Here is a 27,066-nt window from a genome sequence, read left to right as displayed (position 1 = left end):
GTCTATTAATTATTGTAGATGATATTTATGTTATATAAAATATACATAATAATACATTCACAAAATTACTTGTTAGATACATGGATTTTGGATATATTTCAGTAAAAACAACAAAGATTGTTTTTCTATAACTTTAAAAAAGGACTAAAGAATTAGAAAATGATGGCAAGTACTATAAGCTACAATGATACATGGTTAAACAGGCTCAGTTAATGCAGATGTGGTCATCATGTGTTTTTTTTTATAAGATAACTGAAATTAATCATTCAAAATGACTCAATTCACTTAAAGACTCAACTACACAAAACTTTTTATAATTATTTTGTGCTGGATGTATGAAAAACAACAGACAAAGTATTCTCAAAAAATTTTTCATACATTTTGAAAACATAATATAACAGGGTGGTCACTCAAAACAGATTTCAAATTTCCCTGATTTTTCCAGGTTTTCCAGGTAAAAATCTTAAAATTTCCAGGTTTGTGTTTTTTAACTTTTTTCTTATAAAGTGTAGGATGTGTACAAGAAAAGTGACTGTATTATAAAATATCTTATTCAAAATGTCATTTTTTTAAACATATCTTGAAAAAAATCTATTTTTTTTACAAGATATTTTTTTTATTATTTTTTAATGTTCTGGTACAACATTAATTTTTAAAAAATTAAGATGTGGAGAAAATATGCTTAGCTTGCAGAATATATTGTTTTTATTGAATAATTTTAATTGCTTTTATTGAATTTAATGTGATACTTTAGGTAGTATTTGCTCAAAGTGTACCTACAAAATGACAAAATCAGAATAACCAATAAAACCTTGGACAAGTATTGTTTAATATATTTTCATTAAGGAAAAGAAAACCGTTTCAGGTGATTATATATCAATAATTTTTAATAATTACAGTGACTACTCCCAAAAGTGCTCACTCACTTATAACTTATATTGAAATAGGAAATAAAAATTCAATAATTAAAATGAATATTTCACAATGGGTATTTGATAATAAGATGTATAATCTATTCTTAGCAAAACTGCACAGAATATTTTAAAAACAAAGCAAAAGTTAATTTTTTAATCAAATAGTAACAAAAATTCTACCCCACGAAAGTCATCGTACATTTAAATGTTTTGTATCTCAGAATTAAAATTATCGTCAATTGCTTTTTTTATTTAATTATTTTTCATTTAATTTTTTATTTCTTTATTAGCAATTTAGTATCAAACCTATAATAGCAAAATTATATTTTAACTTTTGCTTGCTAACTTCATAATATTTTATTTTATCATTTAAAAATGACTTGTGGTCGTAATAAAATAGACCAAATTTGATTATTTGTCTTCATAAGAGGTAAATCAGTGATGAATATGTTAAATTAGTTCACTGTATTCAATTGAACTGTGCAATATGTGATAAAATGCTTAAAACAAGGACTTCATATCAGAGATTAAAATTATAAATTTTGTGGAAAAATTAATAAATTTGCAATAGAGTGTTGTAAAAGTTTCTGTAAAAATTTTAAAAAAATATTCTGCACGAATTTCACCTGACAAAAAAAACTAGTTACACGTATTTTCAACCTTTAAAAGCTATTGTAGATGCTAAAGGAAACTCCACTAAATGTTAATTTAACGAAAAATTAGATTTACTAATAGACTAAGTTTTTTCTTTAAAAGTGTATGATGACTTTTGTGGGATAAAGTTTTTGTCACTTTTTGATGATTGATTCTTAAAAATAAACTTTTCCTTTGTTTTTAAAACATTTCATATTGTCATTTAAAATATTTCAGTTTTGTTCGAACACATTTTTTATCATTAAATATACATTCTGAAACATTCATTTTAATTAATGGATAGTCTTATTTCATTGAAAGTCATAAAGTGTATCAACAGTTTTGTGAATCACTGTAATTACATTTCAATATAAAGCTGTACTATATACTGCATTATATTGTATTTCATCTTACCAGTGCTTTTTATAAAATTCACTGATCATATTTTCCTTAAACCAATATCTCAAGTCAAATTTTTAAATAACGGTATTTTGAAATAGCATTTTTATTTTAAAAGATTCAGTATAAAAAAATAAATGTCAGAAATGTAAAATTGTCTAATTTTTAGTTCTATACTCTATAGAAGAAAAAAAATAGATAAAATTCCTTAAAATTTATACTTTTTTGATTTTTTTTCTTATTTGAAATTAAAACATTTAAAGAATTCCAATCTAAACGCACAGTTTTTTAGTTTAGCATAGTTAATTGTTTTTGTTTGAACAACTGGAATCTTGCACAGTGCAGAACTAAAACACTAAGTTTCGTTTTCCTTCTCCTGACTAAACACTGAATAAAAAATATTATATTTTATGTATATATATCATTTAATATGTTTCCTATATATTCCTTATTCATTGTCAGCTTTTTGAGGTAAAAAGAGGAATAGTTTTGAAATATCATCTCTGGAATGCAAGCAACATTTACGAACTTTCGATATTGTGATAACTATACAATTCGAATTTTTAATCAAAAAACTAATATTTACCAACAAAACCATAAAATTTGATATCAATATATAGTTAGTTCTAAAAAAATCTTTTTTTAAAATAAAAATATACTATAAAAGGTTAAAATGAAATAGAAAAAATTAGCATTAATGCAAGAATTGTAACAATTTGTCGAGAAACATTGCTGTTAGTGATGGGGGGAAATGCGTGATTGGTTGGCTTGCTGAGAAAAAATAATTTACAGATTTCTTTGAATGGGAGTTCAAAAGCTTTCAGAAAAAGAGTGCAATATAAGAGTGCAATATTATTATTAAATTATAACCAACTAATTGTTAGAGAATTTAATAAAGTTAAAAATACAAAAACATTTTCTCATTTTGTCAAAATAGAAAAAAATTACCACTCTCAATTGCGAACAAACTTGAAACATTGTGTGAACAAACCCACGGACAGAATTTAAAAACTGAATCCTAACCCTGTCTTCCACATCCACCATAATCTTTGCTTTTCCTAAATTGCACAGTCCCATAGTCTGCATACTACATTTGCATGGGAGAATTTTATGTTGTATTCTAGTTTAACAGGGTTATAATGGAGCAAATTTTGAAGAAAGCAAAGTAAGTAGATGATATTTTAACTGTTTGGAGATACATTTCTGTCTAAAAAAAGTGGGTATAATGGATGAAACAATTTAAATTAAGAAAATTAGCAAATAATTTAAATTAGTGAAATTAAAAAAATATATAAGAAAAAATTTCCAGCTTTTCTTTAAAATTTCCAGGTTTTTATCCATATTTCCCTGATTTTTCCAGGTTTTTTCCAGTATAAAAAAAATTCCCTGATAATTCCAGGTTTTCAAGGTTTTCCAGGTGGGTGGCCACCCTGTATAATGCATAAAAATGAAAGAAAGATGATATATAATAAATATCAGTAAGAACTTAAGATAATTGCAAAATATATAATTAAAAAAAAAAATTGTATGAATTACAAGAAACAATGGAAAAAATTAGTTAATCTCATAGAACAACAAAATTTGTTAAACAATTATCAAAAAATGTATAACAGCCTTTGTCAACTATTTATTTTGAAGTATTTTTAATCTGAAAAAAATTAAAAGCATGAAAAAAACAATTAACAAAGTGTAATAAATAAACATAAAAAATGACATAATTTAATGGTATTTTTTCTGTTGTATCTGTTCACAAAATACCTTTCCAAAGTTCCAAACTTTAAAAAAGATTCTTCACAAAACTCCAAGATTAAAAAATGACACTTCACAAATTTCTAAAATGGACTTTTCATAAAATACTAAACTTTGAAAATAATTTTAGCTCAAAACTCATTTTTTTAAATTAAGTTTCATTAATATTCCATTTTGTTGCCATTCTTACAAGTCAAAAATCAATTTTTATGTTCATAGAAATTTGTATTTTTGTAAAAATTGAAATATAAATAAAAACTGATCAGAAAATTTAAAGAAAAAATTGAAGTAATATTTCCAACAATTGATTCCAATAATTGATAAGTTAGTTTGCTTTAATTTCTCTGTATTTCAATATTCATATAGTCTTAGACATATGTGGTTCTTGTAAAAATACATATTTTGTAGAAATAAGAACCACATTTGGTGAAATTAATTTTGGCAAAATTTCTTAAAAATTTTCCTTATCATTCTTTAAAATTTCCACAAAATTATAAATGCAGGACCCTAGTAAAATAAACCTGGATTGACATACGCTTTTTATAAGAAGTTAAATTTTCAGAAACATAAAAATTTGAAAAACAATATCGCCTACAAGAAAGAAATATAATAAATTTCCTTTCAATATTACCATGCAATAACTCTTTGCTGCGTCAGACAGAATTTGAAGAGCATTTTCTAATTCATCTTTCATATCACTATCAAGAGCTAAAAATATGAAAAAGCACACAAGTTTTTTTACAATCAAGTAATTTATTGAAATTACATATTCAAATGCAATAAATATTGTTTACAGAAACTTAATTTATTTTACCAATTGAACTGAAAGTTATTAAAAATTATAAAATATACGAAAAACCAAAACTGAAGTAGTTATGTAATCAACTTTCTTCTATGCATCAATTATTTCATTAGTTTTGTAAATTACACAAAATTATTAAGCAACATATGATGCTAATAAGTAATTGGTCTTAAATTGCTTATTATCAAATAAAATAAAAATAATTTTTTAAAGAATAGCATGGTTGAACTATAGAATAAAATTCTAAATTAATTATAAACAATTCTTAAAACCAAAACATCATGAAACGTTAAAATTTCTTTTTCTTTAAAAACAATTCATAAATACTTATGGGAAAGATTTTTTACAATCTCTAGAAACTTAATGTTAAAATAAAATAAAAGTTTCCAATATCACTTGCTGCCAGTAGAATATACATTCTACTGAACTAAGAAGATTTAATTAAAAAGTGCTCCTGGTAAAAAAAAAATATCAAATGTATAAATTAACCAAATAATTATAATTGATTAGAATTGAAAGATCTAGTGATACATATTTGAAGCTACATATAAAAATAATAACTTACCACTATTTTTTTTACACAATTGTGATAAGAGTTTCTGCACTGACATTTCAAGAATTTCAGCCTTCTCACGATGCATGCCAAATCTGTTGGCAAGTGTATAAAAATAGTTGTCATTCTCAGATGGTGGATATTTCTTCAAGTAATCTAGTAATGCTAGTCTAAGATTTGGCATCTAAAAATACAAAATAACAAAACAACAATTGGGTATTTGCAACTTGAGAAGAAGTGAAGTGATTATGCCTAACCATGTAATTTAAATCAGATTTATTTGGATACCTGTAAGCAACGTCATGCGTGTGTGCCGAACTTGATTGGCTTCTGAATCAACAAATGCCACAATTTACTCATGATGACGTCACTTGCAGACATCCATTTGTTTAAAAAATAGAATTAATTTCACGATCATACGACAAGAAAATTATTGTCTTAAATTAAAATATCTATGCATCTGAGACTTAATTTATTTAAATTTAATTTGATTTATTAATATTAATTTTGCGCAGATTTCATTTTGAAAACTGTATCTTTTTGAATATGCATAATTAGAATAATAAAAAAAAACTTACATTGTCCATTTTCTTTTCGAAAAGAATACTGAATTTATCATGTGATTTCAAAATGTCAAAAACATACATCATTTCACTGTATCTGTCTAAGCCTGTCAATAAATGAACCTAAAAGTACAAAAATACATTTTTGTCATTCCAAAAATTTACACAATGACATAATTAAAAATCCATAATAAATTTTTTCTATGAAACAAAGATATATTTCTCTTATTTCACAACTTAACAAAGAGACATAATTTTAAATCAATAATGTAATAAAAATAATTTAGTAAATATGAAGCATGTTCAGATTGTAAGGAAAAATTCAAAATTCCCTGCATTTTCCTTTTATATTCGATGAATTTTAAATTATTTTGCAGGTTTTCCTTGTTCTCTCTGCAGAGTAGTAACTCTAAAAATCTACCGTAAATGATAAATTTGTAATAAAAAATTAAATCATTTGTTTACTATGCTTAATACAAGTTCAATACATTTTTGTAAAATGAAATAAGGCATTATGTTTGAATAAAAGAATACCACTAGAGCAGAGAATAAGCAGCACATAATTTTTTTTATCAACAAATTTAATGCAGCAAATTCCCTTACTTTTCATCAAAATATTTTAGTTTGCTGATTCTTGTATTAAAAGTTTAATAATTGCTTTTCTAAACTAAAATATTATAAGTTGAAATGAATCCAGGAAGAAAAAAACCCAGCTGACATTTTATCACTACTTGCATTATGATATTAATTGAAATATGCTTACAGAGAATAAATTATCTCTGGAACAGTCCATTGTAAGACAGAGAATCATGTAGGCTACAACTCTTCAATTTTTTGAGTTGTGCTCAAAATTACAAGGCTATGGAGTTGAAAGTCATAAACTCACACTTGGGTGGACTGTTCAACAAGAGTAATAAAAAAAACAAGTGTATAGACATTAAATACTTGTTGATTGAGTATGTTTTATAATATAAGTAGGCCTTGATATTTACATATAATAAGAAAAAGTTCTTAATTTTATTGATAACAGAAAAAAATTCAGTGATTATAAAACAAAATAGATTTGGCTACCATTGTGGAAAATTTTTCAGCCTCTTCAAGCAAAGTTACTAAAGTTTGTGCATTATGAAGAATTTGAGATATTCCATCCATATTGCATGCTGCTGTAAAGCATTCGTGAGCACAAATACAAAGATCTACCAAAACTGTGAAATCTAGAAAAATAAACAAAATATAAAATAAATAGGCACAAAATATTAAAATGAACATATTTTAAAACTCCAACTTTTTAGAAAATAGTTTCTAAGTAACCTTAGTTTAAAGAAAACAAATTAATGATGAAAGCAATAAATTTATGAATAAGATTAATTTTAAAGTTGAAATAAGTTTTACAAATGTGAATTTTGGTAAATGTATTTATTTTCTTACAATTGGCTTATCTAGGCTTTCACATTTTTAACAAAAACATGGCTTACTTTTTTGAATGAAAAACTCTCATTTTTAGAAATTCAATAATTTGTGTATTTTTTAAAATGCCAATGTTGAGAAGTCATGAAGCATTTTCACAAAAGAATATGAGATATATATATATATATATATACTGAATAAATATTTTGACACAAAGAACTAAAATTTATTGGGAAATAATACCTTTGTCAAAAACTTTCCAGCTATCCTAACCTATGAAAGATTTTTACATCTTCACAGCAAAGACTACTACACTATGCTAATGTGTTCCCCCTAATGCTTTCAAATCTTCCTTCATTCATACGAATACTAATTGCAATTCTCTGACATGAGTTCCTCACCAACTCTAAATAGTGCTTGGAAATGCATCATGTTATGATTGGTCTGTTAGCTAACACAGTATTTTTAGCTTTGTTTTTCAAGTTTATGTCATTAATTATTGTTTTGTTGAAAACTTTGCAGTTTCCTTTTTAAATTTGTTTTGTTTTCTTTTTTTCATTCACATCTAGCGAGCCTTGAAGGTGAGTGCTAAAAACATTTTAATTTTCCTTAGCTTTATAATTTGTGAAACAAATGAAAAATGCTTATTTTAAAATAGGACTGATAGGTTCTGAATTGTTCCTTGAATTAATTGTTTAGAATAATAATAACATTTCCCGCAAGTTAATATGTAAGTAGTAAAAATTCAAAACCTATAAATAAAATTACACATACCTGCATCGCTGCTTTTATAATTCAGTTCAGCAGATTCAGTTGAATAGATTGACATTAGAGAATAGCCAAGTACGGATGGATTTTGGCAAAGTTTTACAATCAGCTGGAAGCCTTCATTTGCTCTCAATGGATCATAGATTACCTGTTCTGAAAATGCACTTTCATCTTCAGGGATCTTTACTGTTTCAAAGGAGATAAAATTACATTTACTTTTTAAAAGAAATTGAAATACTGTAAAAAAAATTTTTTTAAACAAAAATGCATAATATTGGAAAAAGTTGTTAGAGTGCATTTTTAGTAATAAGTGAGTACAAATTAATTATGCCAAAAAGACCATGAAAAATACTTATTATTAAAACAGGCATAATTAAATTTTTATTTAATTTGCTTAAAATAAAATACTATTTTGCTTTAAAATAAAAATTGAGCTCGGTTTGATTGCTATGGTTAATGAATTGTTAACTAGATTAATCTGGACATTATGAAAGTCACTTTCTTGAACAAATCTATATTTTTTTTTCTCAATTTTTTTCCTAAATATTTACGTATGTCTGAACAAATGCTATTTGAAACTATTTTATTTAATTACTTAAGCTTCATATTTGCTATCTAATCTAGTGAATTCAATTCAACTCACATAATTTTTAGTATTAAAAGTTAAGAAATTTTATCGAAAAAATTAAAAATTAGGAAAAAGAAAAAGATTAAGTTAAAATCAATTCGTGTTTATGCCAGTGATTTTTATGGTACTGAATCAGATTCAATGATAGAAAGTTCTGAGGATGGATTAAAAAGTAGATAAAAGGAAGATAGAGTCAGAAATAAATATCTTCTTCTAAGCGTAAATAGGTGTTAAGGGTGTAGCAGAGAAAGAATGTCTGTCGCGTAAAAAAGAAAAGCGGTGAATAGTTCATAAATGATCAATATAGCAGAATATCATGTTCTGGAACTTCCCTTTTACAGTTGCTATAATAAAAAAAAAGAAAAATGCACTTTCTCTCAAAGTTGTACTGATGCGATTTTTCCATGAATGTAACTCTATTTGTATCTTTCGAATTAATTCATCAACAGTACCTTTCAAACCACTTATAATGATAAAATTCCTTTTAAACATTAAAATTATCTTCATATTTTTATTAGTGTAACATTGAGTTGTGCTTTTAAATTTCAAATATAAATTCTGAACAAAGTAAATATTGCCGTTTCATAAAATCAAGAAGATTGCACCGCTTAATAATATAGAAATTTTAAGAAAAAAAGCTATACATACCTAAATCATAACTACGGAGTATCTTTAAAGAGTTCCAAATTTCTTCACTTAAAAACTCAGCTACCTCTTTATCACTCAAGTCCCGAACAACTATAAAACTCTTCGCTATCACGAGTTCATCATTCAGCTTCAAAACAAGGATTTTCTTCAAAATTGAAAATGCATTCTTTTCTTGAGCAACGTTAATGAAATCTTCTTTTAAAATCTATCAAAAAATTACCCATGTATCACTAACTTTATTTAAATTTACAAAAATATTTGCTAAGAGCACAAATATTTCAAATTTGAATCATTTTATAACTAAAAACCAATGAAAAATATTATAGTCTCTTATTAATTTTATTAACAAAAACAAATAAATCATAACTGTCAATCAGTTACTGATAGAAATAAAATAGGTTGCCACTTACCAATGAGACAATATAATGCACCAATATACGATAACAAATTTTGACAGCGATTATACATTTAAGGCTCAAATCTTTTATGCACTGAATAATACTCTTTTGCAATGGTGTTAAATCTACAAATCAAAAATTTTTTATTAACATAAATTAACACATTGATTCATTTGACATGCATATAATTATGAAATAACTTCCAGTGTTTTAAGTCTTATTAGTAGAAATATGCTAAATTGACGTTTTGTAAACATTTATAAAATAATGTCAACTGTTTAAAGTCTTAACGTAAGAAATTTTTGATGAGCAATTACATTTTGAAGGTATAAAACCATGGGATTAGATGCTAGATACATTTTATATAATCAAAAAAAAAACATAAAAAGTAGAAGAAATGAAAGGTGCTTTAAAATTTTGTAAAAGTTTTTTTAAATGAGAGAATAGGCTTTGTTTCGATCCTTTGGTATTAAATTATTTTTAAACTCCTTACAATTTCTTTAAAGAAAAAATTACTTTTAGTTTTCTTTACTTTGAGGGGCGTAAGTTTGTATTTTTAATTCTAGAATATAGTTTCTCGTGACTTAGAATAACTCTATGAAGCATGAGTTAATTTGATCCAATGCATTTCTAATAACAAATATTCTAAGACAATAGCTTATTTTATTATCAACCTGCATTATTAAAAAAAAGAAAGAAATAATGTACCTGTACTTTTTTTGTTAACCCAAAGAATCAGTGACTGAATTACTCTAGTTGAAGCTATGTCATTGGAGCAGTCAGGCATTGATCTGTCCACAGAATCAATGTTTATTTCACCTTTTGCTACTTCAAAGCATAACTATAAAATAAAATTATGATATTAAAAAAAAATTATTTTGTGATTAATTATCTGAAAACAAAAATGAATGTAACACAATGAAAAGAAGGCATAAAATCTTGAAACGAAACCTTAACTTCAGATGAAATCATAATGAATTTAACCTTAGAAACCTTGAAATGAAGCCTTAATAAATTTAACCTTAGAAACCTTGAAATGAAACTTTAATGAATTTAACCTTAGATAATTAAACAATGGTCAAATAGACTACAAACATTTATAAGTTTTGTGGGGTTCCAGATGTTAAGGTAAAACTTTGAAATCTTTAAAGATTGTGAACGGTAAATTTTGTCATTTATCTTTATTTTTGCAATTCTGCTGTTTTTTAGAATTAAACTTTTTTACAACCTTCTGGTTGGGGGCAGGGGGCCTTGCCTTGTGGTGGCGTGCTGCACACACATCTATCTTGCAGGTCTTAGAGTCCAAGTCTCACGTCTCCCTTGCCATAAACGATGACGTGTTGCCTTTCTCCAATGTCAAGCCATCCCTTGTGTCACTCTCATTTCTGTGTAGCTACGAGCGGGCACTTCGAGTCGTCAGTCCGGAATGCCAGGATGGGGTTAAGCTACGCTTATCCTTATTTTAATAAAAATTACAGAGTATTCCCTTTAAGACACACTAATTTATTGAACCTAAAGATTTCTGCTGATGACCTGATTTATTATAAGCATTTTTTTAGAGAAATTACAGCTTAATTTCCAATAAATATTTTAACAGGAATGCAATGAAGTATGAATGTTACATATTTATGTATATTCAAAGAAGTACAGATTCACAATCAGACTCATGATCAAAAAAATTTCTTATTTCTTCCATTCAGATTTAATTACAATAAAAGTATTCACAAAAATTAAATTAATAAAATATTTTTATTAAAAACATCAAATCTGGTTTTCAAAAAAAAACTTTTGGCTTAAATTGGGCTCTGAATTGAAGCAGGTAGGAAGCTGTAGATTGAAGTAGGTGGAAGCAGTTAGCGAAAATTGGAAAACGTTATTACATCGCAGATGAGGTTTTAAAAGTTTAGGGTTTAAAATCAAAGTTAACTAATGATTTAAGTGAATCGATTAAGTGACTCATTAAAATAGCCATTTTAGCAGTCATAAATTAACCAGTTTAAAAAAAAAAAGGAAATACTTCTAATTATGACATTCAAGTATAATATTGCATTGTAATACATTAGTACTATAATTAATACAATAATAATATGCTACAATAACACTATCTGTAATACTTAAATATAATAGTATTATTGAGTAAAACAAATTAACCCCATGAAGCAGAGAAATAATTACAATTACTGCTTAACATTTAATGCAAATTATTTGCAGAAACAAAAATTTAAAAAAAATTAATAAACACAATATACCTTAATAATTTTTAAATCTAAACTATCGTATCCAAAAGTCAAAGCTAGTTGAAATGCACTATGTATATCACTTTTACTCAAAAAGCGTCCAATGATAGATCCCAATGCTTCTTTTTCCTGCAGCAAATAAAATCAATAAAAATACATAGCATAAGAAACAAAAGAAAATACATAAAGAATATATTTTAAACTAATCATCCAATACATAAATTTCCGCAGCAATAACTTGATACAATTTAAATCAATTCATATTAATTATAGTAATCTTATAAACACATCAATAATGAAAATTTTTATTTCAACATCAAAATCATTACTACTAATAAGAATAAATATAAAAACTGATTCAAACTCAATTCTCAACTTTCAGCTCCAATTATTCAATATTATTTTAATCAATTAAAAATCCATTTAAGATCGAATTCAAGATATGTTTGCTTTTTCTAATGCTGCTAAGTCAACATTTCTTTCAGAATTATTATTATATATTACAATCATGGAAGTATTAAATATTGAAGAAATAAAGTATAGTTTATTAAGTTTTAAAGTAACATTGATTTAAAAATTTCAGAAAATGTTAAGAGACTTTAAATGATTTTTAATAAATTTTTTAAAAGTAATGTTTGAATTAGTAAAGTAACACAGAAAATTCTTTAAACTAATTTAAACTGTTAACTGTTTATTATTTTTTAAAGTAACATAATTCAATTTTAGAAAATGTTAAAGATTTAAAATGATTTTCAATAATTTTTCAACGAAATATTTAAACGAAATGTTTCAATTAATAACGTAACACAGAATATTCTTTAAACTAATTTTAACTGTTATAATTCTAATAACATGAGAAAAAATTAGTTTACTTTTTCATCTTCAATACAACAAGGATTAGGTTGTACTTTTTTAGAGAAAAAGATTTCTTGAATGTTCAATTCAAATACAGCTTTGACATCGAATATCTCTGGCAATAACTGAAAAATATAAACAAACACCTGAGTTTAAAGTTATTTCAAATATAGTTTATTAATTTTTCCTTATACTGGACACTACAAAGTATACTTCACACTAATGTTATGCAGTTAAAAATAGACTTTAAAATCAAATCAAAATTATGCACTTAATAAAACAATCAAAATTATAGATTTAATAAGAAAAATAAAAACTTATAAACATTAATTTAGTTATAAAAATTCATTAGTTACATATTTTTACAGCAATACTCTCTTTTGGACTCAGTTAAAATTACTCATTTTGATTTAAGTATAAACAGCAATTGCTCAGTGATTAAAAGTATTGAGTTATCATTGTAAAGGGATAGGGCTCGATCCTTAGTGATGGCTTGAAGCACGGCCAGCATGTCTGGAAAGTAAAGGAGGCGTTGTGCACGATGCTTACTACAATTATGATGTGGTCACAGATGTCTGAAGATTTAACTACCATGATCTGTCCTGTAAAAGGCTATTGTGACCACTCTATCACTGCATCCCCCATATTTTCAAGGGTCAAGAATTAAAATTCAACTGAAAAAAGAAAGCTAATTAAAAAAAAAATTAAAAAATTTTGTGTCTTACTTAAAACATTGTTTGAACAAATTATTTGGCATAATTAAAGTTAGAACCTTGAGTCATTAAGACTGAAACCTGGCATATAAAAAGAAAACCATTAGATCAAAAGGTATTTATCAAAAGATATGCTTTGCACATTGTATTTTTTTGACACATTAACTTTTAAAAATAAAAATATTCAGCATTTTCTACATAATATTGCTTTTCAAAAATAGGAGGCATAGTCTGAATCAGAAAAAAATCTGAATTAGAAAACAATATATCTGAAATACAAAATCTGAATTAGAAAACAATGATCTGAATCAGAAAACAATTTCAAATTTATTGAAATAAGTGAGCAAAATTGAATCCTACAGTAGTATAATTCCTCTACTTAGAGAATAAATAATAAGGAAACCTTTTAATGAAAAAAGTAAAATGAAGAAATTACCTCATTGTTAACTTCAGCTTTAATACAAAACCACCACATCTTCTTATTTAATGAATCTAAGTTGTATATAGTTCCATCAGTTGATCCCTGGATCAAATTATCTTTAATCATGTCAATTATAGACTTAATCAAAAAATATTTCTCCCCGTGCATGTCAGATATTTCACATTGAACCTAAAAAATGGTACAGAATGTAAAAAAACAATAACAGTGAAAGTTAAAACATTAAATTAAATATATAAATTGAGCAATTTAACAGTTCAAACTAGCCTAAAATAAATATTCTACATCCTAATTAAAAACTTTAAATTAAATAAATTTAGAAATTGTAAGAATTATAAATTTAGAAATTGTAAGTACATTAAGCACATCATAACTTTTTTATCTTTTAAAAAGATTGAAATTACAAATACAGTTTTACTTATAGAACACATTTACAAATTTTGCAACCAAGTAAGAGAGCTTACAGAGGGCAAAACATCGTCACGCTGTTAAATCTTTCTGAGAATTGAAACACAGAATATCTTTTCTTTCTAACTTCACTGCTCTGTTATTAAAGCACCAGCTTGTTTTCATAAAAGAAATTGTCTGCTTCTTATATTATATCTAATATGTTACAATAAAAATTTACAAGAGGGCTCTGCCCTCAGCTGGCTAATGCTTGATTTTTGATATTTCTGCACCTTCAGAATTCTGAGTGTATGCAGATCCAGTGCAAATTATATTTTTACTTAATGTTTTCACCGCCAAAATGATGAAATTCTTATTAAAATAATTTTTGCCATTATACAAGATTTTATTAATTTTGAAATATTTTACTGTTTTTGACACAAAAGATAAATAAACAATAGTGCAATTAAATGAAAAACAAAGTGGCAAAAAAACTTAAATAAGAATTAGCATATTTTTAAAAGAAATAAGTTATTTAAAACATAAACAAATAATTTACTAGCAGCAATAGCTTTTAAACAGTAAAGCAAAAATTGTTATAGAATTAAAAACTAAATTATTAAAAACTAAATTATTAAAAAAAAAATATCTGAAGTAATTAAAAACCTAGTGTGAAACATATCATGAAAAAGTGACAAATTTAATAAAGAATCGCTAATTAAAACAAATATATGATTATAATTATTTGCAATGCACTACTTGTCTTACATTGTCTATTTCCATTCTCTGTGGAATAAACGTGCTATATTACAAAGGTAATAAGCAATTTAAATTATTAATAATATGTGTTTATATATAATAGCAACTTACATTTGTACACTGGTAATGATCATGATAACAAAATAGAAAGGTAAATTATACACACAAATATATATCAAGTTAACCATAGAAAAGAAATCCTTAATTCAAAAACTCTGCCATTATGAATAAAAATTCCTCACCTCTAGAAAATCCACAGCAGTGTGAAGACTTAAAACTTGTAGTTTTAGAATTAAGTTCTGCCAGAAATGAATACGAATATGCAAATCCTGCCAAGAAGGACTTACACGAGCTTCATCAGTTTCTTGATTAATCTATATAAAACCGAAACGTTTAAATTATAATAAAAAAGACAATTTACACACATATAAAGTTGGAATATTACTATAAAAATATTCAAAACATTGAATTAGTTATTTAAATGACAACCAATAAAACAAAACCTGAGGAAATCAAACTGCGTTAACTATCTAAGTAAGTAAAATATTTTGAATTGCAGTGTTAGTTAAACAGAACTATTAATACAAAAGTAAGCATAATTTAGTTTAAGTAAACCATAATATTTTATAGCTACTAGGTGCTTAGTTTCAAATCTAGATTAATATGCTTTTTCTTTGTTGCAATTTTCAGATTATTATCATTATTTAATAACATAAATGGAGTTAAATACTACTCCTTGTGTCATGTGCAGCATTTCTAGTAACATATGGAATAATATAAGGAATGAAAGTGGAAATAGAAAAGAAAAGACGAAAAAAATCATGAACTTTTCTTACAAAAAATCATTTTATAAAACAAGTTGAGAGATGCATGAGAAATTAAACACCACGCTACTTAACTTTTTCTTCTTCCCTTCAAAAAAAATGAAGGAAAAAAAACACATTTAAATAGTTGGTAATAAGAAGCAAATAAATTAAATTTGAAATTCTGGCAGTTATTTTTGATTTCTAAGAGCACTGAATTTTCACGTCCTTCGCCTAGGAAGATGCCGGAAGTATTACTCATTTAACGTTACCCAGTGGGCACCTGTGAACCTCAATCAAGGAGGCGAGCAACATTACCCACGCTACACTATCACAGATACCCGTTTATAGAGTGGGCCACATTCACACATCCCACAATAGAGAACAACACAGAGAGAAACATTCATGCCCTGAGCGGGATTCGATTCCGCAGCCATTGGCTTCGCAGTCAGGCACACTAACCGCTCGACCATCTGGCCGGCTAAGAAATAACATAAAATTGACTTAATTAAAAATAAATATATCTATGTACCTGAAGCATTAACATTTGATCTTGTGGAAGTTTGGCGTGTTCAGAAAAAAGTTGAGCGTCTTCATATGAATGATGCTGCAGCAGTTTTGTAATTGCTTCCCAACAAGTTGCTTTATACTGCCTGTCATGTTCAGGTAAAAAGAGATTCTTTACATCTATGTCTTGGGCAACATCTCCAAGGCACTGCCTCATGTGGTAAACTTTTATAAACTGTGGCACCACAACTAAAATAATAATATTGTGTAAGTGGTAAAGGTTTTTCAATTTGTATTTTAATGTTATTTAAACATTTTTACACCCACATAATAGTTAATGTCATTTAAACTTTGTTTGAAACACTTATAATTAAACTTTAAATAAAGCATGTACATTTAAAAAAAAATTATTTTCTACGATTATATAGAGTAAAACTCAAAAATGATTTAATGAATCCTACAATAGATTAAAAAAATAACAGCACAAATATAATAACAATAGTCACCATAATAATTAACATAATGTTTAAAAAATTGTTAAAAAAATAAATGTTTAAAAAACTTTAAGAATTAAACAATGCAATAAAAACATATTTAAAAGCTAAAAATGCAAAGCATTGCTGCAACAACCTGTTCTGGGCTAGGGGGTCGTAGAGATTAAAACCCCACAATTTCGTGACCAACAGCATGATTGCGGTTATGTGGTCAGCATTGTGCACAGGCCTGCATTATTTCCTAGACACAAGCTGACACTCATTGCTGGGTAGGCTTTAATCCCAGAGGGGGTAAACCAGAGTTCTTATTTAAAAGGTAGGACACATAAAAAGCTTAGAGAAGCAATATCACAAATTTTTTTTTACATGTTTATGTTTTTATTTATTTATTTATAGAAAGTTTTTTTTTTTAAAAAAAACCCTACATTTTAAAACCCTATCTTGTTTTCTGAGATATATAATTTCTACTTTAAGTTTAAAAAATATTAAATTTGTAAATATAGAATTTAAATGTGGAGATTTGTATGATTAAAAAATAAATTTCTTTACAACTTCAAAAGTAAGAGTGCTAAATTCTTTTTACAAGCACTGTCAATAATTTTGTAGTGATTATTTCAATAACTTATACAAAAAGTAAGAACGTGTGTAAAGTAAGAGTTACCTTCTTTAGAAAAAGATTTTTCCAATCTAGTGTGTGAGAAATGGCGAAGCAACAGTTGTCTCTCATAGTTAGAGGAACATGAAATAACAACCTCTTTTAAAATTGTCACTGATATGTTTTCAATCCAAAATAGAGAATGCAAAACTGATGACTTTTCTGTGTTCTTGGGATACTGAAAACATAATAATAGTTAATCGTTTATAAGTCTACACGTTCATTTACCATTCTATTTACACTACCAAAGATTTAGGCTGTGATTAAGTAACTCTCACAAGTGTGGTTTAGAATCTCACATGTTCTTAATTAACTTGAGGATTACAAAAAACCTTTTTTTCTCAAAATTTTAAAATCCATTCCATGATTATGCAAGGTACTCCAAAGGGATCTTACCCCTGGGTGATTAATGGGGTTAGCTTGCTTTTCAGAATGTTGATGGGTAGAAGATAATTTGAAATATGTCCAAGAACATGTAGCAAATGACATAAGGGTCTAAAAACTGCCAACTTCAGTGAAGGGAAAGTCCTTAGTCTTACTATAACATGTATTTAAAAATATGTTTAAAATAAACTCATAACAAATTTTAATGTAATAATAGGTTTCTAAATATAGAGAAATTAGACATATTTTTAACGAAAATTATTTCTATTAAAAAATAGGAGAAAATAATTGTAAATTATAATAGAAACAAGCTAAAAATAAACTAGGAAATATTGAAAACATTTATATTCATATATGTATTTTTATATGTTATCTAAATGAAAATATGCTTAAAAGAAACTCATAACACAATTTAATGTAATAATAGGTTTCTAAATATAGTGCAACCAAAATAAAAGTTGATGAAAATCTGATATTTAAATTGGATATTGAAAATTAATTGGAAGCAATATAATACGATAGATATTACTAAAAAAACTGAATTATACAATGCATACGTAAAAATAAGTATACATTATTTAATTTGACTGAATTAACAAACGCATACTTAAAAGTAGTGATTAAAAATATATAAACATTAAGAATAGTAAATATTTCTCCATTGATAATTTCATTGAAAGATTTTAACCATAGCTGTTTCCTTGTGAGTAATTATGAAAACTAGTATAACTAATTTAAAGTTAAAAAAAATACTCACATCCCAAAGCTTGTTTTGAAATGCTTCTATACTTGAATCAAATCTTTTGTAGACAATAAAGCTTCTGAGAAATCCCATCAGCGATGGCAATGGAGTACTCTAAAAAAATTTTGAAATAAGAACATAACTAGGAAAAAGAATAAATTTATTTTAGATTAAAAATCTTTATCTAAAATTATTCATTGAACTGAAAACTGTTTATTGGCGGATAGTAAGAGCTATTTTTGGAGAAATACTAGTTGATGGCACATGACACAAACATTCAAATTTAGAACTTTATCGTGCCTTCAAAGAACCAGATGTCATCAAATACATAACAATCCAACGAATTAAATGGGTTGGCCCTGCTAATAGAATGAACAAAGAAGGTTCAACACAGAAAATATTCTTGGACATGCCCTCTGGAACAAGAGCTAGAGGCGAAACCAATCTCAGAAGGGTTAACTGCCTAGAAAGGGATTTCGTGATTTTAAGGAGTGATTAATTGGAAGACCATGGCCAAAAATAGAAAGGCCTGGAGAAACATTCTTGAGAAGGACAGGGCCCGTCCAGGGATGTTATGCCACTGAAGAAGAAGGAAACTCTTTATAAAAGAAAATATTTCATGTATAAGCATTTATCAGTAGGGAAACCATATGGCTGCTAAAAAAAGTTATTTTGGTAGTATTACTATGGTCACGTCCCAGTTCCTAATGTGATTATAATGTAGATGTGTAATTCTGTATAAAGTGGTTAAATCTTGAAAAAGGATACCTCCAGCTATTGGGCCATGTCCATGCAACTCAGACTCCGTAATATACACAATATAAAAAAAATATTGTATCACAGAACACAAACCATGTGCAATCTCAAAGAGCATAAGTAGCTGATCTAAGAGTATGAAATGCATATATTTGGATGGTGCTGACATCTAGTTTAAAATAAACTGTCTCCAGTTACATTGAAAATAGCCTGACACAGCCATCTAGTGTGTAAAATAAGAAATAAAAAAATTCTGGAAAAAGAGATAGATATATTTAAACCTTTTTGGTGCATTACTTTTCAATGTTTTAGACCGGAAATGTCTCGGGCAGGAGAAACAGGAGACAAAAGCTCAACCTGTGATTTTGACGGGACCGAGAGGTAAGGAGTTAAACAAATAACCAGGCTGTATAGGGACTGTATAAGAATTTTAAAAATATCTGTTAGAGAAAATATTAAGTTTTTGAAAAACATCTTTTTCAGATACAGAAAATTTTAAGTTTCTGAAAAACATATTTTTTTGCTCATATATCTGCAAACAATATTTTAATTTCAGAGTTTAAAAAGTTCAGAAATCCTTAGCACACATAAAAGAAGTGTTCCAAATATGTTTAAAAAAAATCTGAGATAAAAACTTATTTGAAGAAACTTTGTTAGTTTGCAACCCCCACTATCTAGCTACATGTTTTATGCAATCAAGCAGTGCATGATGAAATTCCTGATGAAGCTTTAACTAGAAACACAAAAATTTTAAAGATTATAAAATTTTATAAGTTTTCAGAAAACAAGTATTTCTCAAAATAAATAAACAAAAATTCGAATGTGATCAACCAGATTTTTGATAAAATATAATTTTTAAAAAGAAGTACACTCACAGGCAGAAAAATGTGAACACCTTGCCACAATGTTAAAATTTTATGATGGTGAATAGCAATTACAATCAGATTTTCCAGGTCATCTGTGTTAATATTTGGAATTCTCAGTTCAGGAAAAAAAGTCTCAAGCTGTTTTTGGATTGTTTCATTATGGCTAAGACTTGTATAAAGCCACATGAAGAAGCAGGCTTCAATAGGAGCTTCCTAAGACCAATTAATAACAATAAATGTATTAACACACAAGCAAATACATACAATTACTCACTAGAAATGAAATATAATATGCTAGCTTCAAATTGCATTTAAATATAAAGACAAAATTAGATCTAAAGGTTTAGTTATCCTGAATAATGTTAAATGAAATCTAAAGCAATGTCTTGTTTAAAAAAAAAAAAAAAATTCCAACTAAAACTATTGTTTCATACAGAGGTTTTCCTTTTATAAACATTAGAGGATATACAACATTACTTCCTGAGAGTCAGAAAATTTGTTAAGTGTTTAGTGTGCCAAAATACAAAACATGCTGGGCTGAATAGAAAAAGCAATGCTTTGAACAAGTTCAGCATTATATATGCTTCCAATTTATAAAAAAAAAATTAACTCCGAAAGTCATTAATAAGGGACAGCATGCTACAAACACAATGTGTAATAAATGAATGTATATTATTAGTAAACTGAAATAATAATAGATAATCTCTTTATTAATAATAAAAAAACAGCCATTATCATTGATTACAAAATTGGCACAATGTGCTCAATTTTTAAGTTTAATTGCATATTAAGATTAAAAAGGAAACTTTTTTTTCAATAAACAAAATTTATAACTGTCCATTTTTTCAGAAATTGAATTCTAATACTTGGTTATGCATAATAAGGTTATTATTTTGATTTGCCTCTATGTGTATATATATAGAATTTACACAATAACTTTAAATAAGAAAAAAATGAATTTCACATCAATATACTATTTACAAGCAACATAATTAAAGTTATTAATAAGAATAATTGTTAAAATATATTTCAACAGAAAAAACAATACGATGCTTACAGGGTAAGATGCAGCAAGAGCAGCTAATATTGGATTTTGAATCTCGTAACATGTATGCAACAAGCAATCTGATGGGGAGTCAGTTCCATGAGCAAGAAGCAGTTGGCTAAATAAATCTTTCAACACATACGATCCTAAAATAAGATATTAAACAAAGGAAAAAAATAGTAACTTTATAAGGTGTATCCATATCACATTAATACTGATAAATTATAGAGGTTTAATGACTCACGCAAATCAGTGTCTGAAGAGGTAGAGGTTTCTTCACTAGTCACAGATATTTTATCATCATCAGGCTCAGTGTTTTTTTCTGAAAATGGCATATTTTAATTCAACATTCTATCATTAATTGAAGAAGATTACAGTGGAAAAAAAACCATATTGAGTTTTAGAGAATGTGTAAAAATCAGTTTAAAGTGTAAAGAAGCTGCTTTAAAACAACTCTTTCCACTAAGCCTTAGTTACATCGATAGCGAACTAAACTGATGTTATACTTCAACTTAATAAAGATGGCAAAGTTCATCAAGTAGAAGTATGTATGAATTTTTAGAACATATTCTTAAACCTGGAAAACCAAAAGTTTCTAGAATATCATTTAAAATACTTTTCCATTAAGCTCTTCAATAAAAAAATAATAATAATAAATTTCAAATATGAGGAAAAATGTAAGATTATTTTAAATACCAAAAAGTTTTTTTTTACATATTTGAACAACTGCTAAAGAGAACAAATATTTTTAGAACATCATATGCTTAGTTTTTAAAATGTTTTAAAAGTTTAATTTCCACAAAGCACTAAATTTTTGAGACCATAATGCCTAAGCATTAATTTGTCTTTTTTTTTTTTTTTTTTTTTTTTTAGAAAAGAGGGTTGTTTTGAAGATTTTTTGTCCAGTTAAGCTAAGACTTTATTTCCTGTTTGATAATACCTCTAACAAGGACTGCCAAGTCAATTAAAACTCATTTATGTATCACACATTTTTGTAATATAAATATATAATGTTATATATAATTATTTTTATATATAATATAAATTATTTTTAGTGGAAAAATGAATCTTCAATAAAAAGCAACAAGTGATATTATTTTTTTTATTTCAGTTTATATATTTTTTTCTTCTTTTTTTATTGTTTATCTGATAAAACATTATTATAAATAATTTCTTTATCACTGGACAGGAGCAACCTTTTGGTGGTGAATATGTTATTATTAGTTCTATTTATTTTTTTTACTTATGTATTTATTATTATTATCTTTTTTTTGTTCATTTAATAAAAAGGTTTGTTTTTTAGTAGTCAAAACTTACTAGATTCAACTGGTGCATCCTTGATAACTCCAATACGAGTATACAAAGATCTCCGCATATCTTTCTTCTGAGATTTTAGAGAAGAAACACTCTTGGTCTCATAAGCGACATCGTACAGCAGAGAAGACTTTCGATGAAGAGAGTGAAATATATGATAAGAGATGCAAGAGTTAGAAAATCGAGAAGCAGCTTTCAGGACCTAGAAAAATTATGGTTAATATCAATAATTTAGAAATTTTATGAAGAAACTGAAGAATTAAGGATATCAATTATTCTCTAATTAATTAATTACTAATTAATTAGATTAATGAATGCCTAATTAATTAAACAAATTTAAAAAACAAAGTTATCAGAAAATTAGTGTTTAAAAAAAGTTTATTGATGCAATGAGGGGAGTGGAAACAATTTTGAGTCTTGAGAAGTATGGTCAATTTTAACAATGTTGAATTACAGTCAATGCTATATAAAACGGCTTCTGACATCTAAAGCAGAATGGGAGGTGAAGTGGAAGATTTTAGTATTGTTAGTGCACAAAAATACCGTAAATAATTACTCATAATTTAAAAATACTAGAATAATTTAGATAAAACAATGCTATTTTTTAATAACAGGGTGCGTAGTCAAATTTTTCAGCAAAAAATAATCACCTTTTAAGTACTTTTTAAGCACTCAAAAAAAATTTTAAGCACTTTATAAAAATATTATAATTAGTATACGCCAACTAGTAATTTTTTTCCCCTTCATATTGTTGAAAGTTCGTCATATATTAATAAAATGCAAAATAGTTTTCTAAGTTACATGTTCATGATAAAATAACTAGTTTCTGACAAAGAATTATATTAGCCACCATAAAAACAATTTATGCACAGTTTTAAATACATTCAATATTGATGAATCATTCAATTTTTTAAATTTATAATTCCTTTACAAAATTATGTAAAACATTTTATTCAAAATTATAAATAATTAATTTAACTATTATTTAAAAAGTTTATCTCTCTTGCAAAATGCAGCAGAGTTGCTCATGAGAATGCATGACTCCTGAAATTCATACTCTACAGAACGATGGTACGTCGAAATAGATTGTGGTTAAATGAATTATGAAAACGTTGAATAGAACAATGTGAAAACCACGCTTTTTGAGTAATTCAAAGCAAAAATTGATATGGTAAAGAAAAGAATCTCATTTTGGAAAAAGGAAAATTAAGCACTTTTTAAAAACACCTCATGAAAAAAGCACCTTTAAGGGCTTTTAAAAAACGAATGTCGAAAATAAGCACCTTTAAGCACTTTTTAAAAACGCTACACACCCTGAATAAGAATCAAGAAAGTAACAAAATGATTGAAAAAACACAACAGGATTTTTTTTAGTTAATATAGATATATAAAGTTCAATTTCAAAATAATACATAAAAGGTGAGATATGCATTTAAAATAATTAACTTGCTCTGAAAAGCTATTTTTGTAAAATAACACAAGTCGAAGTAAATGGAAAGAATGCATGTTTTAATTCAAAAGTAAACTGCCCAAGGATACAAACTGGTTTTCAAAATAGTAAACAAAATACAATTTTTTAAATAAACAAGAAAACTATAATAAACATATTTATTGTGTCCCGTGAAAAGAAATTTATAAAGATTGTGAATGCATGTTTTAAATTTAAGGAATGCTTTGGGGACTTTTTGCCCCTTTAATCATATACTCTTTTGATTTAATGTGAAGTAATACTTATTTCACAAACTTTTTGACCACAGATCATGACCATCAAGTAGAAAAATCTAAGGCATTATGCTTTCTTCATCTAAAGAGAATTCAAGATGTTTCCCATTTCATATGCAGTGACATAAAAAAAATAGTGTTTTTAATAATTTCTTTGAAAATTTTGTTAAATCAATTGACTTATTTTTAGTGGAAGCATTTTGGTTTGAAAGTGCTAAAAATGTTTGACACTTATTTAGGAAGTGAATTTCATGGAAATAAAAAGAATAAAACAAAAACTTTGGTTGCTACATTAGAATAGATGGTTCAGAGTGAATGTTTTACTAGGCATTAAAATAGGATTGTGTCTAAGGGCTTTCAAATGAAATTTAATGCATCAAACATTGTAATGGTTAAATCGCTGTAATAGGGGTCATACTAAAGAGAGTTTATTACAAAAGAATTCTAAATTGAAAAAAAAAAAATCAAGAGCTACAAAAATAATGCAGAATACTAACTTGTTCCTTAGGTATTTGGAAAATTTGAGCAAACACTAAAAATTGCAGCCATTTATTTTGCTTGGCACATTCATATAAATAATGATTCCCAGCTTCAACTTCATATAAGTGGCTAATTGTCATTGCAGGCATCCATAATATGACATCTTGAAATAAAGAACTGAAATAAAGATATACTTTCAGCTACAGAATTCAAGACTTGAAAATACTGTTCTACAAATAAATATGTTGTACAAATAAATATATAATATTATATTTAAAGAAGTTAAATATTTTAAGATTACTTCATTACCACTGGAATAAAAAATCTACAGAACTTTGTAACCAACTAAGACTAAGTGCATATTGAAAAAAACTTCAATAAATTCTATATTTTCAGCCTATTTTGAGATATGATGAGCACGAAGATTCAGCTAAACTGGCTCTTAAAATTAAGAAATTAAAATATGAATTTCAAAATTTTCTAATTTTGTAAATTTAAGAATATCCTTAAAAGAACCAGTAGCTAAACAAATAAAAAAAAATTAAATTACAACAATTCTCAATGAATTACCAAATTTTTCTTCACAATACTGGTATGCTGATGATGGTGTTATAGTTGTCAAAGGCAAAACTGCAAAACAGTCTCTGAAATTATGAATGGTGTACTGCTAGAAGTAGCTAGATGCTCTGAATCTGGCTTATCAGTAAACCCAAAAAAAGCGCCTTAATCTTGGTGATGTGCATTACCTAGTTCGTTTAGATCTTACTGAGAAAGTCAAGTTTCTCTTTCTTTTCTTTGACTTCAAACTTTACTGGGGTTACCATCTTGAATACTGCGTCCGCAGGGCTAACAAGATATTTTTGTCTAGCAGAAATGTGAAATTTGAAATGTGAAAACGTGAAATTTATGCCCCAAGATAGTTTACTGGATTTACTCAATGATCATTATCGTATAATCACATATGGCATCATTATCTGGTGGTCTAGGATTTAATTGAGCTCCGTCAGGTCTGGATTTAAGAGACTGCAAAGAATGGTCTGTGTAGCCTCGTCAGGCTGTCTTAGGACCACAACCACGGCTGCGCTTGAGAGCTTACTTGGGCTCCTTAAACTATATCTGTGCATTGAAACTGAAACTCAGACATGCATGAAATGCTTTATGCACCTTGGTTCATGGAAAGAATTCTCTAATATACCTAGAGATTATATGTCACAAAGATATGCTTTGCATAAGTCTTTCAAGATCCATTTTTTTTCCAGAAATGAATGGCTCAAATGTCCTTGGTGTCTTAAGGACAGTTGTCTGGTATGGTACACTGACGGATCAAGGCTTGGTCTTAAATCAGAGACAGGTATTTACTGTTCCAATGATGATACCAAACTTCACTTTCCTCTTTGTAGCTATGCTACTGTTTTTCCGGCTGAAGTCTATAATATCATCTTGTACTGCAAGGGTGTGTCTAGACATACTTATTATCTAAATATACTTAATTACATCTACACTGACAGTCAGGCTGCTCTTCTATCACTAACAAGTTGTAAATTCACCTCTTATTTCATGTGGGAGTGCTTCTCAGTCGTTCGCAACCTTTCTACTCATAACAAGGTATACCTACACTGGATTCCTGGGCATATGAGTATTCCTGCTAATGAGCTGGCAGATGAATTAGCAAAGGCTGGCTCCAGTGTGATTTTCTGTGGTCCTGAACTAGCTTTGGGAATTTCTTCCACATTCTTCAGGACATCTATTTTCTAGCTCTAGTAAGCAAGATTGTCTATGAGCAATGACTTAACTAGGAGGGTCACATAAGCTAAGCAGTTAAATTGTAACTGTCGCGGTGTGTGTCAAAAACAGCTCCTTAAGCTAAACATGAATAGCTTAAGGAAGGTCATTGGTCATTTGACTGGTCACTGCACCCTCAGGAGACCCTTTTGCATTATGGGTATTGCACTCGATCCTCTTTGTCGTGGTTGTGATCTAGAGGAGGAGACTTCACAACATATTCTTTGTGAGTGAGAGGTCTGTTTTGCTCAAAGATTTGAGTACCTGTGACAACATTGTGTTAAGGTCTAGGAACTACAGGATACTCCTGTCAGGTTACTGAACTTTGTATCAGGTATAAAACTTTTCTGCTAGTCATGATCTAGGGCTTTGGGTTCATTTGACCACTGGTCAATGAGCCTTGCTCCTCAGAGCTGCCCAAATTCCAAGACTAATATTGTGATAACTTTTAAAAAATTAGTTACAAATGAATCTATAAGTCTCATGCAAAGATGCCAACTTGCTCCGGACAGCAAATATATATTTTAAAGTGATAGTTTATCAATTGTGATTCTTGGTTTGATACATTCAATTTAGTAGATTTTTATCCACTACTTTTTCTAAATAATTTGTTGGTCTATACAATACACCACTTTATAGTACTCATGTCATGCCATACCTTTTA

At 27.2% G+C, this 27,066-nt stretch overlaps 1 protein-coding gene across 1 annotated transcript in view; it reads right to left on the bottom strand.

Annotated features, from left to right (window-relative positions):
• LOC107447355 (spatacsin) overlaps window positions 1–27,066 on the bottom strand; it is a 64,756-nt gene that overhangs the window by 2,606 nt on the left and 35,084 nt on the right. The window contains exons 20-39 of the mRNA XM_071182368.1: window positions 24,638–24,797; window positions 22,422–22,620; window positions 21,349–21,426; window positions 21,117–21,250; window positions 20,069–20,272; window positions 18,453–18,551; window positions 17,318–17,489; window positions 16,188–16,411; window positions 15,095–15,226; window positions 13,704–13,877; window positions 12,572–12,679; window positions 11,712–11,828; window positions 10,171–10,303; window positions 9,475–9,587; window positions 9,065–9,269; window positions 7,795–7,974; window positions 6,685–6,827; window positions 5,629–5,736; window positions 5,063–5,234; window positions 4,327–4,403 (exon numbers count right to left, since the gene is read on the bottom strand). Of these exons, the coding sequence (XP_071038469.1) occupies window positions 4,327–4,403; window positions 5,063–5,234; window positions 5,629–5,736; window positions 6,685–6,827; window positions 7,795–7,974; window positions 9,065–9,269; window positions 9,475–9,587; window positions 10,171–10,303; window positions 11,712–11,828; window positions 12,572–12,679; window positions 13,704–13,877; window positions 15,095–15,226; window positions 16,188–16,411; window positions 17,318–17,489; window positions 18,453–18,551; window positions 20,069–20,272; window positions 21,117–21,250; window positions 21,349–21,426; window positions 22,422–22,620; window positions 24,638–24,797 (2,932 nt within the window). The remainder of the gene's footprint in view (window positions 1–4,326; window positions 4,404–5,062; window positions 5,235–5,628; window positions 5,737–6,684; window positions 6,828–7,794; window positions 7,975–9,064; window positions 9,270–9,474; window positions 9,588–10,170; window positions 10,304–11,711; window positions 11,829–12,571; window positions 12,680–13,703; window positions 13,878–15,094; window positions 15,227–16,187; window positions 16,412–17,317; window positions 17,490–18,452; window positions 18,552–20,068; window positions 20,273–21,116; window positions 21,251–21,348; window positions 21,427–22,421; window positions 22,621–24,637; window positions 24,798–27,066) is intronic.

The sequence above is a fragment of the Parasteatoda tepidariorum genome, chromosome 4 (genome assembly GCF_982258835.1).
Source record: "Parasteatoda tepidariorum strain Cologne lab strain chromosome 4, Ptep-v5.0, whole genome shotgun sequence".
NCBI lineage: Eukaryota > Metazoa > Arthropoda > Arachnida > Araneae > Theridiidae > Parasteatoda > Parasteatoda tepidariorum.
This window is presented reverse-complemented; position numbering and strand designations above follow the sequence as displayed.